Genomic DNA, 12,863 nt, shown 5'->3' on the forward strand with positions numbered 1-12,863 from the left:
TCCTCTTAAGTGCCGAGTGGCGCGACTAAATATCAATCACAGTTTATATCGAACACCCGATGTATCCTCCGATCCCTCAGGGTTTCTGGAAAGGCCTCCAGGGAAGATAGTAGTCGGATCGATCGATCGTTCCCTCGACACGCATTCTAATACACATACACACATATATACGTCCCTCCCTTCACGCCCTCTTATAATACGATCCTTGATCGATCCTTTATGATTTCTCATTTCTTTGATTTTTTTCTTCCCTTTCTTTTTATCTTCTTTTTTTTTTAATCTTCCTTCATTTTTATCTTTCCGAAAAACCCTTTTTCGATACAGAAACATTTACATTTGAACGTAATGAAAAAAGTATGAGATTTTTTTAGCTTAATTCGTATTAATATTTTGGTAAGAAGAAGATGATCGTGGTTTCTAACGATTGAAAAGTACGAAATAATCGATGAAAATCGATGAAGATGATGAGAAAAAAAAAGGTATGTAAGAAAAGGTTAGAAAAGTGTCGAACGATGCTTGAAGTGGGATGGTCGAACGATCGGAAATAAGTGATAGGATCGAGTTCTCTCGAGCTTTCTGGGTAGTGCGTTTCGTTCGAAACGCGGGGATGACAGGGCTTGAATAATAGAAAGTCCACGTTGAGGTTAGATATTCTTACGATCACAGAGAACCCTTCCCTTCTGACGATACACGGCTAAATCCTCAATAATTCAGTCTACGGCTTGAGCATTTTCCCTGTTTCCGATTGCATACAAGTGTGTACGTGCTGTGCCAACCTAAGGCGCATCGTTCTCGCGACGACTGGCGATTGTACTTTGCTTCTTCGTATCTAAGAAACCAATGAGAGAAAGAGAGAGAGAGAGAGAGAGGGAGAGACATGCTGGGATTTTAGTTGTGGAGCTTGAAAATCGATCAGGGGAATTGATCCTTTATATTAAGTGACGATTCAACTATAATTTTGTATTCTTTAAATTGTTCACTATATTAATGTAACTTTTACGTGTATAATATTTTATTTTTCATTATTATTCAATATAAAATAGAAAATTTTAAATACCCAATAAATAATTAACCTTTCGTTTTTTTAACATTGTCTAATAATAGTATACATGTATATGCTAGGGTGGTAGATAGAATGTTTAGCATACACAACGAACAGAGCAACGAGTCTTCCGTCCCGGAAAAACTTTAGTCTCTGTGTTGTGTTCCCCTTTCATCGTACTATATTTCTTTCTCTCTCTTTCAACTCGTAGCAGGTTAACGAGATCGGGAGACATTTTAAAAGAACGGAGCACCACTGCCGGAGTTGGTGCCTCCGTCAATTATTCAGGTGCAATTAACACGTCAATAGGTCCGTTGCACCTGACTACCGGGGATGTCTTCTGCCAAATATGTACGTACGTTCGCGAGATGGCACGGTCATTCCAGCCTTCTCCCCTTATGTTCACCTCTCCTTTTTCTATTTCTCATCCCCCTTATTCGCATCCCTTTAACTTTCCATGTTTTTCCAAGCGAGAAAAATATTCTACCTTTTTTCTTTTCCCGAGTCAACGAAGAACAAGAAAATGATAAAGATGAAGTATTGTATAACAACAATTTTTTTATTTTTGTCATAAAAAATATTAAAGTATTATGCATACGTTTCTCAATGATAACAGTAATAATAATAATAATAATAATAATGAAAAATATATGTGATGAAGAGAATAATGTTAGTAACGTTCCTTTTCTTCTTCTACTTCTAATTTTTTTTTTTTCTAGTGAAAACTTATGTTTGGTACGATATAGTAGAAGAAGAAGAAGAAGAAGAAGAAGAAGGTTAGATAGAGAATAGATACTAGCTGTTATCGACAGACTTGGCTCGTGGCCCCTATTCTAACGCATGTATGCACTATCATAGACACACATGCGCGCTCGCGCACTTGCCAGAGGAACGAGAAGAGGAAACGGTAGAGGTGGGGAAAGGGGTGAAAGAGGGATATGGTAGTAGGGGGGATGAAATGCGGGGTCGCAAGTCGGTATTGTCGTCGGTTACAAATCAAATACCCGATATCATTGTTCGGTATCAACCTACCACCCACTACCTCTACTACCACCCTCCTACACCACCCCACAAAGCCTCCCTTCTTCTTCCTACACCACTACCCCTTCAACAACGTTAAACTCACGCGCAACCTACACGTTCTGCCGCGACTAATAACTATCGTCGAGACATGTATGTGTGTGTGTATGCATCCGTATCATATAGAACGCATAGGACGCACGATAGCAATCGGAATCCTAGTTGGCCAAGCAAATATCTAACATGCTTTAAATTCACCTTCACACTTCTACTCGAAACAAAATTTTCTCAACTTTTCAACAACCCCCTTTTAGTTGTTCCCTTTCTTTCCCATTTTTCGATATAAAATCTCATCGTTGTGTTTGCTTTTAAGAAATAATTAATGATTAGATGTAATTAGGTTGTTTATTCTTTTGTCTTCATTATAGAGATATTCGGATATCTCGTTTAAGTATGATTAATAAGTAGTCAAAGATTTGTTTTTTCAATAGTCGAACACTTGTCAAAACATGGTAAACCGATATCGTTGATTTTCATGTTCTCATTGTACAGCTGTTTCCATTGTTTGCATATTGAATGCCTTTTAATTACTTAAATCTCATTCTAATCTCTTCGAGATCGTTGAGTTGTTATACCGAGACGCGATTAACTTTATTAACGTTTTTAATATGAGTAGAAATGAGTTGGTGTGAGTGTATATATGTGATAAAGAAAGTGGATGATATTCACATTTTCTGTTTACTTCCTTTTTTTATTTAGCTTATCTATTGATTTTTTTTTTCATCAAAATAATATTGAATCTTATATAAATGTATAAATTGAATAAGACGTTTTATCTTTCTTCTAACATCGGTTAATCTTTTAAAACCGGAAAAGGAATTTTTATTCGAATTCCCCCGATCTTAAACCGGATATACTTCTACCTAACAATAAATACAATCAAACTTCTACTCCATCATCATCATCATCATCATCATCATCATCATTCTCATAGGAATAACTTCTAACCGAATATCGTGAGAACGATCAAGAGAATCGGAAAAGAAAGATAAAAAGGAAGAGATCTGAAAGCAAGAGTAGTCTGTAGTTTAAAAGATTCGAATCTTTCGATGATATTTCGCGGCGTCACGATCAAGTCGGTAATTAATCAGTCGGTTAATTACAGTTTTCCTCCTTGCACTACCGACGAGTATACGCGTAAAATATTCGCGTTAAATAGTCGCCGAGAAGATGCTCGAAATATCTTTTACTGCTACAGAGAAGTGAATAGAATGAGAGAAAGAGAGAATGAGATTGAAAGAAGAGAGGGTTTCGAAGGTGGGTGATGGAAGTGGAAGTGAGTGGGTGAGGTAGTTGAGAAGGAGAAGGAGAAGGAGGAGAAGGAGGAGCAGGAGGAGGAGGAGGGGTGAGAGGCGAGACTCGTCTAGGCACCGCAGGGGTAGGCGATTAATGATTCAGGGACAGAATTTCGCGATACTGAAATATTAAGCGTATAACCCTCTCTCTCTCTCTCTCTCTCTCTCTCTTTCTCTTTCTCTTTCTCTTTCTCTTTCTCTTTCTATCTCACCCTCTGTCATCCTCCCTACCCTTCCCCTTCCCTATGTCTCTCTTCGTGCAGGCTTGCACACCCCTTTAACTCAACTCGCGCTTGCCTCCCTTGTCGTTCCTCTTTCTGCGTTCTCCTCGGTCCTTTCAGAGAGCGACTACTCTCCAAGTATTATATATGTAGATTTGTATGTGTCTATGTGTGTATGTGTATGTGTATACATTCATGTAGTACTACTAGTGCTCGTATAGGTAGTTCTCTTGCACACACGACACAGCATGGAAGCGGCCGCGTACGCTTAGCCACACGACGGCAGCATCATCAATATTTCTCTTTGCTCATTGTTCTTGTACAATACCGGGAAGGCTGGTGCTGTCTCTGTAATGCCGGAGGGGTGAGAGAGGAATGCCGCCGCCACCGACTGGTAGAGCGCTTCGTCGGCTCAGGTAGCGATTACCGCGGAAATGGCTAATTTTAAGCCACCACGGTGCCGTATCAAACTGCGAGACGCACCGCCAACGCTATCGTTGCTTTCGTTCGTTCGTTCGTTCGTTCGTTCGTTCGTTTGTTCGTTCGTTCGTACGTTACTTTCGTTCTTTGGAAGACGTTCCGATTTGGCAATTGGTCTATAGTTCTTTTTTCTTTTTTCTTTTTTCTTTTTCGAGGAATTTTTTCGTTCACTTTTCTACGTTTATTTTTGGCTGCTTCAAAATTTTCGCAATAGAAGAAGATGAATGACGATCATAATTTTATTCTTTCTATCGATGATTATTTTACACTTTTCTTTTTACGAGTAAGAATATTTTATAAGGATTCCCGATGCATACGTGTAATAAGTTTTTTGTATTGCAATTTTGTTTTTATAATAATAAAATCAATGAGAGTTAAATACTGACTGAAGCATCCATTGTGTAAGAGAAAGAATACGGAAAAAAAGATGAGTTGGTACTTGGCGATAAATAAAAGTTATATACGATCATTTATTTATCTTCTTTCCGATTTATTTAGATAAATATTCAATAAATTAAATGGAAGAACACGTCGTAACTTATTCTTCCGATAATCCGATTTCTTCGTAGGGGATGACTGGGAATATAAAAAAGAAAAAAAAATGAAACAAAAAAGAAAGAAATAAAATAGACGAAAGAGAGAGAAAACAATACGAAGAAGAAACGTACACGTATTTCCTTTCGAAATTTTGTTCCGTTTCATCGCGACGACCTTACACTGTTTGCAGTTAAACAATATTACGTAGTAAAATTTATGGTCGCCCTTACTCGGCCTGCCACCCCCTACAATGCGTTTTCTTTCTCTCTCTCTCTATCTTTCTCGTTCGATGAGGGTGGCTGAAAGAGTATCAACGGCACGAGAAATACGGATGTTATGGGCAGTGACACCCCTTCGTGTACCCTGTCCGTGATCCACGGCTTAACGGATACCACCCTAAAACCTCCGTTCGCGCTCAACGTGCACGCTTAAAAAGAGGGAAACTCGCGGAACGAAAGGGTCGCGAAAAGAGCCGCGAAACGAGCCGTAGATTTCGTTTAAATTCTTTTAATCGAACTAACCGACCACCCAAAATCTTCGTCTCTTCTTCTTTTTTAATCTTTCTATTATTAAAAAATAAAAAATCGTTCTCATCGATTGTATCGTTATTTTTATTACTAAACTTGAACATTGTGTTTTAGATTTACATTATATTAGGTACTAACTAATGAATATAAGTTATTGTTAGTTCGATAAATATTGTTGACCGGTTATTACGCGCAAACATTTAATGGGTTTCATAATAGCTGTATTAATAATTCAATTGAAATATTAAAAATGTCGGCGTACATTGTTAATATCCCAAATTTAATTATACATTCTCGAAAGACAATGAAATAATATTATAATGTGCAAATACGAGTATACTTTCTGATTGATTAATAAAAGTAAGGATAAATAATTGATTTTATTATTTAATATCCTCGCGCGTTTAAAGATTTAAACCTCTTCTACTAAATTCGAATTTAGCGAAAGATGGATGGTGGGTTGATGAAAACCGCGAATGTAATAACGCATTTTTTAGTTTTCTTGTTACAATGGGATTGCGTACGTAGATGCGTACGTTTATACATCGTGGCCTCGTAAAAAGCGAACAATATTCCTTCGACGGAAAGCCCAGGGGCGTCGTTATTCTGGACCATCGCATATCCGACGACTCTTCTCGTTTGCCATTCTCCCTGTTACGAAGAAAGAGAGAAAGAGAGAGAGAGTCTCCCTTTTTTTTACGCGTCTAATATCTCACCTCGGTGTTATAGGAATAAATGGAAGTAGAGAGAGAAAGAGAGAGAGAGAGAGAAAGAGAGGCCGTCAACGAACTTTATCAAACAAAATTCACTATCATCAGTATCACTTTGTTCCCCCTCCCAGTTTTCATTTTTTTACTCGAAATATTTCACCTTTATACGTTTTCAATTGCATTAAATATCACTTGATTATTTTTATCTAGAATTATTAACGTAAAAAGGTTTCATATTTTAAAAGGATCGAAATGGGGTTCGAATTTAATCGAAAAGAGGGTAAATCACGTTTACATGTGTTATTTCCTAAATTCTTGTTAATAGCCATTTAAAGGAGTCTGGCCGAGTCTACTACTAGATTGTATAGAGAGAGAGAGAAAGAGAGAGAGTAGAACAGAGTCATCTCTTTGTGCCCTTAATTTCGTTACAAAGGTCTCGTCTCTCCCTTCCGCGGGCGTCGTATCGTAACTCTGTTATCGAAGGGCATAACCAACCAAATACGACGTTTAATGTTCAGCTCCGCTCGAGAGAACCGCAAATGGCAAGTAGCCCTCGTCACCGTACTTATTCACCCTTTCTCTCTTTCACTAAATCCCCTCTTACTTTTTCTCTTACCCTTTAACCCTCCGACCGTACCTCTTTCTCCGTTTCGTTGCTTACGCACAGACGAAGGGCGACTTCTTTCTTTCTTCCCGTTTAAAAGTTACCGCCGTCGTTTCGTTGAAGTCACTTCTCGCGTCGCCACAAAGTACCAACCGCCCCATCCCACAGAAAGAGATTCTACCTGCTGCTCTTATATTTCCTACACCTGTTTTATTATTATTATTTAACCTGTCAGTACTTGACAAATTTATATCCTATTTTTTTTTGTTTTTATTCAAATTTCTTTTCGACATATCGATTTATTACGAATAAATATATTCTCTCCGTACAAAAAATGACGAGAGAATTTTACATAACTTTATGAATTCATTTCAAGTTTAATTTCAAGTGGATGACGAAAGATACTATTTTTTTTATCTTACATGAATGTGCGTATTTTAAATGTAAACATTTACGATAAAGATTAGTTGTTCGGTAAATAAGTTACCGTTTTGTTCAATTTAATGAAAGAGATAAAAATGTCTAAATAAATATAGAAGTAATCGCGATTTTAATCGTATCACGAATAAAGAATCACATACAAAGGATAGACGCGAATATTCAACAGATGAAGAAAAAAGAGCACATTGCAAGATAGGCGTACCATCATCGTTTGTATCAAATCATTTTCACTTATTCATCATATCTTAGGTATCATAAATAATAAATATAAAAACGGAGAAAATTTGGGTGGGTATGCCGATATCTAGAAGTCAAGCGTGGATTCTTCATAAAGCAAGCAAGAGAGCGAGAGAGAGAAAGAGAGAGAAAGAAGCGCGCGCGGCAACAACGATAAGATAAAAAAGGATAGAGAAATACGAGGCGGTACTTGATAGGCGTGGCAGTCGCGGCGGGTCCGGCGGCACGAGCTTCGTTGGGATTGGACGGTCGGCGGGGTTGAGTCGAAGAGTGGGGGAAGGTCCGGCGCGCGTTCTGCCGAGGCGGCGCGAGACAGTTGCCGAGTGCGAGCGAACGAACACGAACGAGTTAACACATACTATAGCGAGAGAAAACGAGACAACGAATGAGCGAGGGAGTGAAAGAGAAAGAGCGAGAGAGCGAGAGAGTGAGTGAAGGAGAGTGTGAGAGAGAGAGAGAGAGAGAAGGAAGGAACGAACGAAGGAACGAAGGAACGAACGAACGAAGGAACGAACGAACGAGTCGTGGCTGGCTGGCTTGGCTTGGCTGGCTTGGCTGGCTGGCTGGCTGGCTGGCGGGCGCTGTTGCCGTCTCTACGCGTCGTTCGCGCTCGGCCGTGTTCGCCGCGAGTGCCGCCGCTTGCGCCTTCAGTCGCGACGCGCTCGTCACGGGGTGCAGATCGTCGTCGTGTACGCCCTGTCTCGTCGCCGTCGCTCTCTCGTGCGCCACGCTTTTTTCCCCGTTTTAAGCCCGTTCTCACGCGGTCGGCCGCGTTCCCTCGTGTGCGCGCGCGCACTTATACACACATCTTTATATATATATATATGTATGTATATATATATACACGCAACGCGTAAACACGGTCTTTCGTTTTAAAGGAAAAGTCTACAGTCTCGTGTCGTTATTATTAATATTATTATTATTATTATTATTCATATAATTATTATATATTTTGTCGTAATTATTATTAATTATTAATAACATTACGATATTATTATTATTTTGCATTACGTTTGCGTTACAAGATCATCTTCTCTGTATTAAAACGCTAAATCGTACGTACGCGTGAAATATTATTGTCACGCCGGTAATAAAAAAAACAACCGCGTGTGTGTCCGCAAAAAATCTCGCGCCCTTTTTTCTCTTGACCAACCGTATACCCCCCACCCCCCGTTCTATTCTCCCCTCGGACCATCGTTTTCGCGGAATTTATTTGTTTTCTCGCCGGTGGTGCGTGTTCTACTGCTAGTGGTGGGTGATGATTGGTGAATGAACGAAATTGTTAAGAGAAAGATAAATATAGATCGTTGACGAGAATGCACGCGAGAAAACGTGTTCGATAATTTTGAAGGACAAGGACAAGAAGAAGAGAAGGAGGAGTGTGTAGGACGTGGGTGGTGTAGGTTGTTAGAATTGGATAGAACTGTTGAAGTACGATCAAGTGTCAAAGGGTGGGGAGGGGGGTTGACAAGAAAAGAGAAGACGATGTTCGGAAAAAATTTATCTCTGGAGGAGCAAAACTATCGAGTCCTCCGTTGAAGAGGGGGAGAAACGGAGGCACGCGTGTCCGACACGAGGCCGGCACGAGACGCGCGAACAACCGGGCCGCGCGCGCGCGCGCGTCTCACCCCCAATAGAGATAGTCGTCATCGTTGCTTGTTTCTCCGTATACGATACTACGTGTTGCAGATGCGGGCTCGCTGATCGTGACGGCTTTGTTAGAATTTTTGGAGGACGTTGGAAACGAGGGGAAGAAGAAGGAGAAGAAGAGGAGGAGGAGGAAGAGGAAGAGGAGAGAGGAGGAAGAGGAAGAAGAGGAAGAGAAGTGGAGCGAAAGAAGAAGGTGGAGGAAGAAGAAGAAGAAGAAAGAAGAAGAAGGAGTAGGAGGAAGAGGAGGGGGAGGAGAAGGGGGAGAAGAAGAAGGTGGAATAGTAGAATTAATTTTTGTAATCAAGAATGACGCAACAAAGTGGTGCTGGGTCTCCCCAGCAGTTCTGCCTAAGGTGGAACAATTATCAGACTAATTTGACGAACGTGTTCGATCAGCTGTTACAGAGCGAAAGTTTTGTCGACGTGACGCTCGCTTGCGACGGACACAGCGTGAAAGCGCACAAAATGGTACTGTCTGCGTGTAGTCCTTATTTTCAAGCCCTATTCTTTGAAAATCCGTGCCAGCATCCTATCGTTATAATGAAGGATATCAAGTGGCCCGAGTTAAAGGCCGCCGTTGAATTCATGTACAAAGGAGAGATCAACGTGTCGCAGGAACAAATCGGGCCGTTGTTAAAGGTAGCCGAAAATTTAAAAATACGCGGCTTGGCGGATGTTAACAGTGAACAAGAATTAACGTCGAGGCCGAGTTTGGTCGAGGAAGCGACGAGCGCTGCTGCCCTTCATAGGAAAAAACGACGTCGAATATCCGGGGAAAGATCGCCACCGACCGGTAACAGTCCCGATCACACGGGTTCGGCCGGTAGCACCACGGGTGGAACGGGTAGCATGATCGACGATCAAGAGCCGACCGGTCCAGCCGGCATGGTCATTCCTGAAGTTCATGCTCTCATACCGAACAGCTCGACCCCGCGTTCTCTCGGCTCGCCAAGCACGCCGAGTGTTTCGGTGACACCGCAGATCAACCTTCAAGAATTACCGGTCTCCTTGCCTCTACCACCACCCCCACCGCCGCCACCGCAGGGACAGCAAGTCTCGCACCCCATGCCCGCTCACCACGTGCCCGGCCACGTGACTTCTGGACCGCATCCCTCCGTCAACCACCTAACCCATAGTCAACAACTAGCCGTTCAACAGCAACAACAACAGCAACATTTGCAGCAGGTAGTACAGTCCAATCAACCCGGCGACGACCTCGAGATCAAGCCTGGCATCGCTGAGATGATTCGCGAGGAGGAAAGGGTGAGTCACTATTTCCATTTCTATTTCTCTTATTCGTTTTTTTACATTTTCGCTCTTACACGAAACCCCTAATTGGAGATAGGAACCCTTTTTAACGATAGGAAAAAAAAGATTCTTTTCCAATTTTACGTCATTTATCGAAAACTTTTGTACGGGCCGTGTGTCGTGTTATAAAGGAAAAGGAATAGAACAGAATCGTAGGTGAAGAGAAATTTGCTTCGCGAACGAAGTCGTGGCGAGGCGAGGCGCAAACTTTCGAACGCATGAGGGTGGCTCAGAGGGAGAAGAAGGAGGAGGGTGTCCAATTAACCGGCGATCTGCTTCGGTGGTGTGCACTAATTGAGAGTATCAATGAACGTCAATGAGCATAGTCAATATTTGGTCGGAGCATCCGGTCGTTTTGTAACGTTCTTTTTGTTATAAAACGGATGACAAATATTGACTACGTACGTTCATTCGTTCGTTCGCTCGCTCACTCGCTCGCTGGCGCACACTCGCGCGCAAGTACACCGCGTAAATACTTTCGTACTCACTCGATGTATATACCTGTAAAAGTATATATATATTATATATACATTAATATATGCATATATATATATATATATATATATATATATATATCATATATGTGATATATACATATGATACATATCTACATATCGGTTGTTCCCGTTAATTACATCGGCACGACGATGACTCCCACATTATTTATCGGTGTTACCAGCCAAAGTTATTAAAACGCATTCTATATATCTCGTTTTGATTTATCGACTCGTCGAGGGGGAGAGAGAGAGAGAGAGAGAGAGAGAGAGAGAGAGAGAGAGAAAGAAAGAAAGAAAGAGATATATCTGATGTGTTTCCATCGATTATTTTTCTATGAATATACTATTACTTACTTATATACTAACTACGAGAAGAAGAAGAATACCATTTGCATACCAATCGTCATGTTCATTTTTTCGCTCTTTTTTGTACCATTTTCTTTTTCTTTCTCTCTCTCTTTCTCTCTCTCTCTCTCTCTCTTTTTTTTTCTATCGCACATTATTAATAATATGTATTTTTTTCTTTTTTTCTAAGAGATATACTGATGATTGCAACAAACTGTTTATCCTGTTTTTTATTTGCATATATTTTTTTCTTCTTATTATTACTCTTTATAGAATAGAGACAGACAATCGACAATTTGTTACGTAAAAGAATTCTCAATATCTCTCTCTCTCTCCCTCTTTCTCTCTCTCTCTCTCTCTCTCTCTCTCTCTTTCGCATAATTCGAAAGAGAATAAATATATTTCTTATTATATAAGCGTTTACTTTGTCTTTTATTTTATCGTTCGACGCGTATGTCTCTGTAGAATACGAATCTTCGTATATACGTATGTATTATATATATATACGACATATGTAAAATATACATATATTTATATAGTATAATTCTATATACTCTCGGAACACGTGGTTACTCGTGGGCGTAACAAGTGGTCAATATCGTTTTGTTTCAACAAGGAGTTTTACATCGAGGTAATACCGGCGTTATTTCGTCTTAACGTTAAAATAACTTACACTCGTACGTTTCGTTGTAATAATCATGGTGCACGTCGAAGACCATCGTCCTATCTATCTGTCATTCTTTGTAATGATCTTACATCTAACAACTTTACAACGTGGTTAACGCGGACCACTTCAAATTTCATTCATTCATTCATTCATTAGGATTCATAATCGATTATAATTCTTCTCATTCGATAATCGGATTAACTTTTGAAATCATTCTTTTTAATAAACTTACATCTTCTAACGTTGCAATAAATTAACGTAATCGTTAACGCGATTAATTCTAATTATGCGACGATACTCGTTCGAGATAATTGGTTATCATTGGTAAATGATTAAATAAAAATTGTTACTTTTTGTTGTTGTCGTTGTCGATGCTCAAAACTTTTCAATCTACACTCGTAATATTAACTACCCCACCCACCAATTTATTATTTGTCAAAAGGAAACTAATATCTGATAAAATGAATAGATAGAAGATAGGAAGAAAAGTAAAAGAAAGAGAGGGGGGGCAGGGGAAAAATGTACTTATATTATTATTTTTGTCTATCGTAGAGGTAGAACAGCTCGCTCGTTCGTCGAGTATCGTGATTCAATCCGGCATATATAATGGGTATAACATTCCGCAGAATTCCATTATGTTAACGCAACCACGTTCCAATTCTCTGGGCATGCCTGTTCGCGTATCGTAATGCGTGCGTTACTAGTAGTATATCGCAACTATTCGCGGTACAGGATCGTGCTCGCGAGCGCGCGCTCATACGCACACGAGGAGGCCTTTCCGATTAAAATGCCTAATTGATGCGGGCAAAGCTAATTTCAGGTAGGCTTCGAAATTCCGAACTACGAGTCCGATATGATGCTGCCATCCGAATCGACGTAGCAAAGGGCAATACTTTTCATTACCGATGCTCACATACATGTCATGTCTCTAATATTCCAAAGATATTTCTATGCAATCCTACTTAGATTCCGAAATTCTTCTTCTTTATGTTTTTTATTTTTATTTTTCTTTTTTTTCTTTTCTGTTTCTTATCAAAGATCATAATACATCTTCAACTCGAATGTTTTGTAACATTTATTGAAATGAAATAGGAGTAATAAAAAAAATAAAATTAAAGTGAATACAATATTACGTAAAACTTCTAATATGAACATAATATCCTATATGCAAACGATAATTTATATACGACAAACATTAATCTTCAGACGTTAGGTAGGAATT

At 39.8% G+C, this 12,863-nt stretch overlaps 1 protein-coding gene across 3 annotated transcripts in view; it reads left to right on the top strand.

Moving 5' to 3' along the window:
- Positions 1-12,863, top strand: part of LOC107065297 (protein bric-a-brac 1) — a 315,949-nt gene that overhangs the window by 80,291 nt on the left and 222,795 nt on the right. Inside the window, exon 4 of one of the 3 annotated variants that reach the window (XM_089172673.1) lies at positions 8,864-10,087. In XM_089172673.1, the coding sequence (XP_089028799.1) occupies positions 9,131-10,087 (957 nt within the window). In that variant the 5' untranslated portion in view covers positions 8,864-9,130. Of the gene's footprint in view, positions 1-7,542; positions 10,088-12,863 lie in introns of those variants that run through there. The other 2 variants (XM_015318863.2, XM_015318864.2) reach the window with 2 other exon arrangements.

The sequence above is a fragment of the Polistes dominula genome, unplaced genomic scaffold (assembly GCF_049000335.1).
Source record: "Polistes dominula isolate Pdom_NZ unplaced genomic scaffold, Pdom_raw_medaka contig_23, whole genome shotgun sequence".
Lineage (NCBI taxonomy): Eukaryota > Metazoa > Arthropoda > Insecta > Hymenoptera > Vespidae > Polistes > Polistes dominula.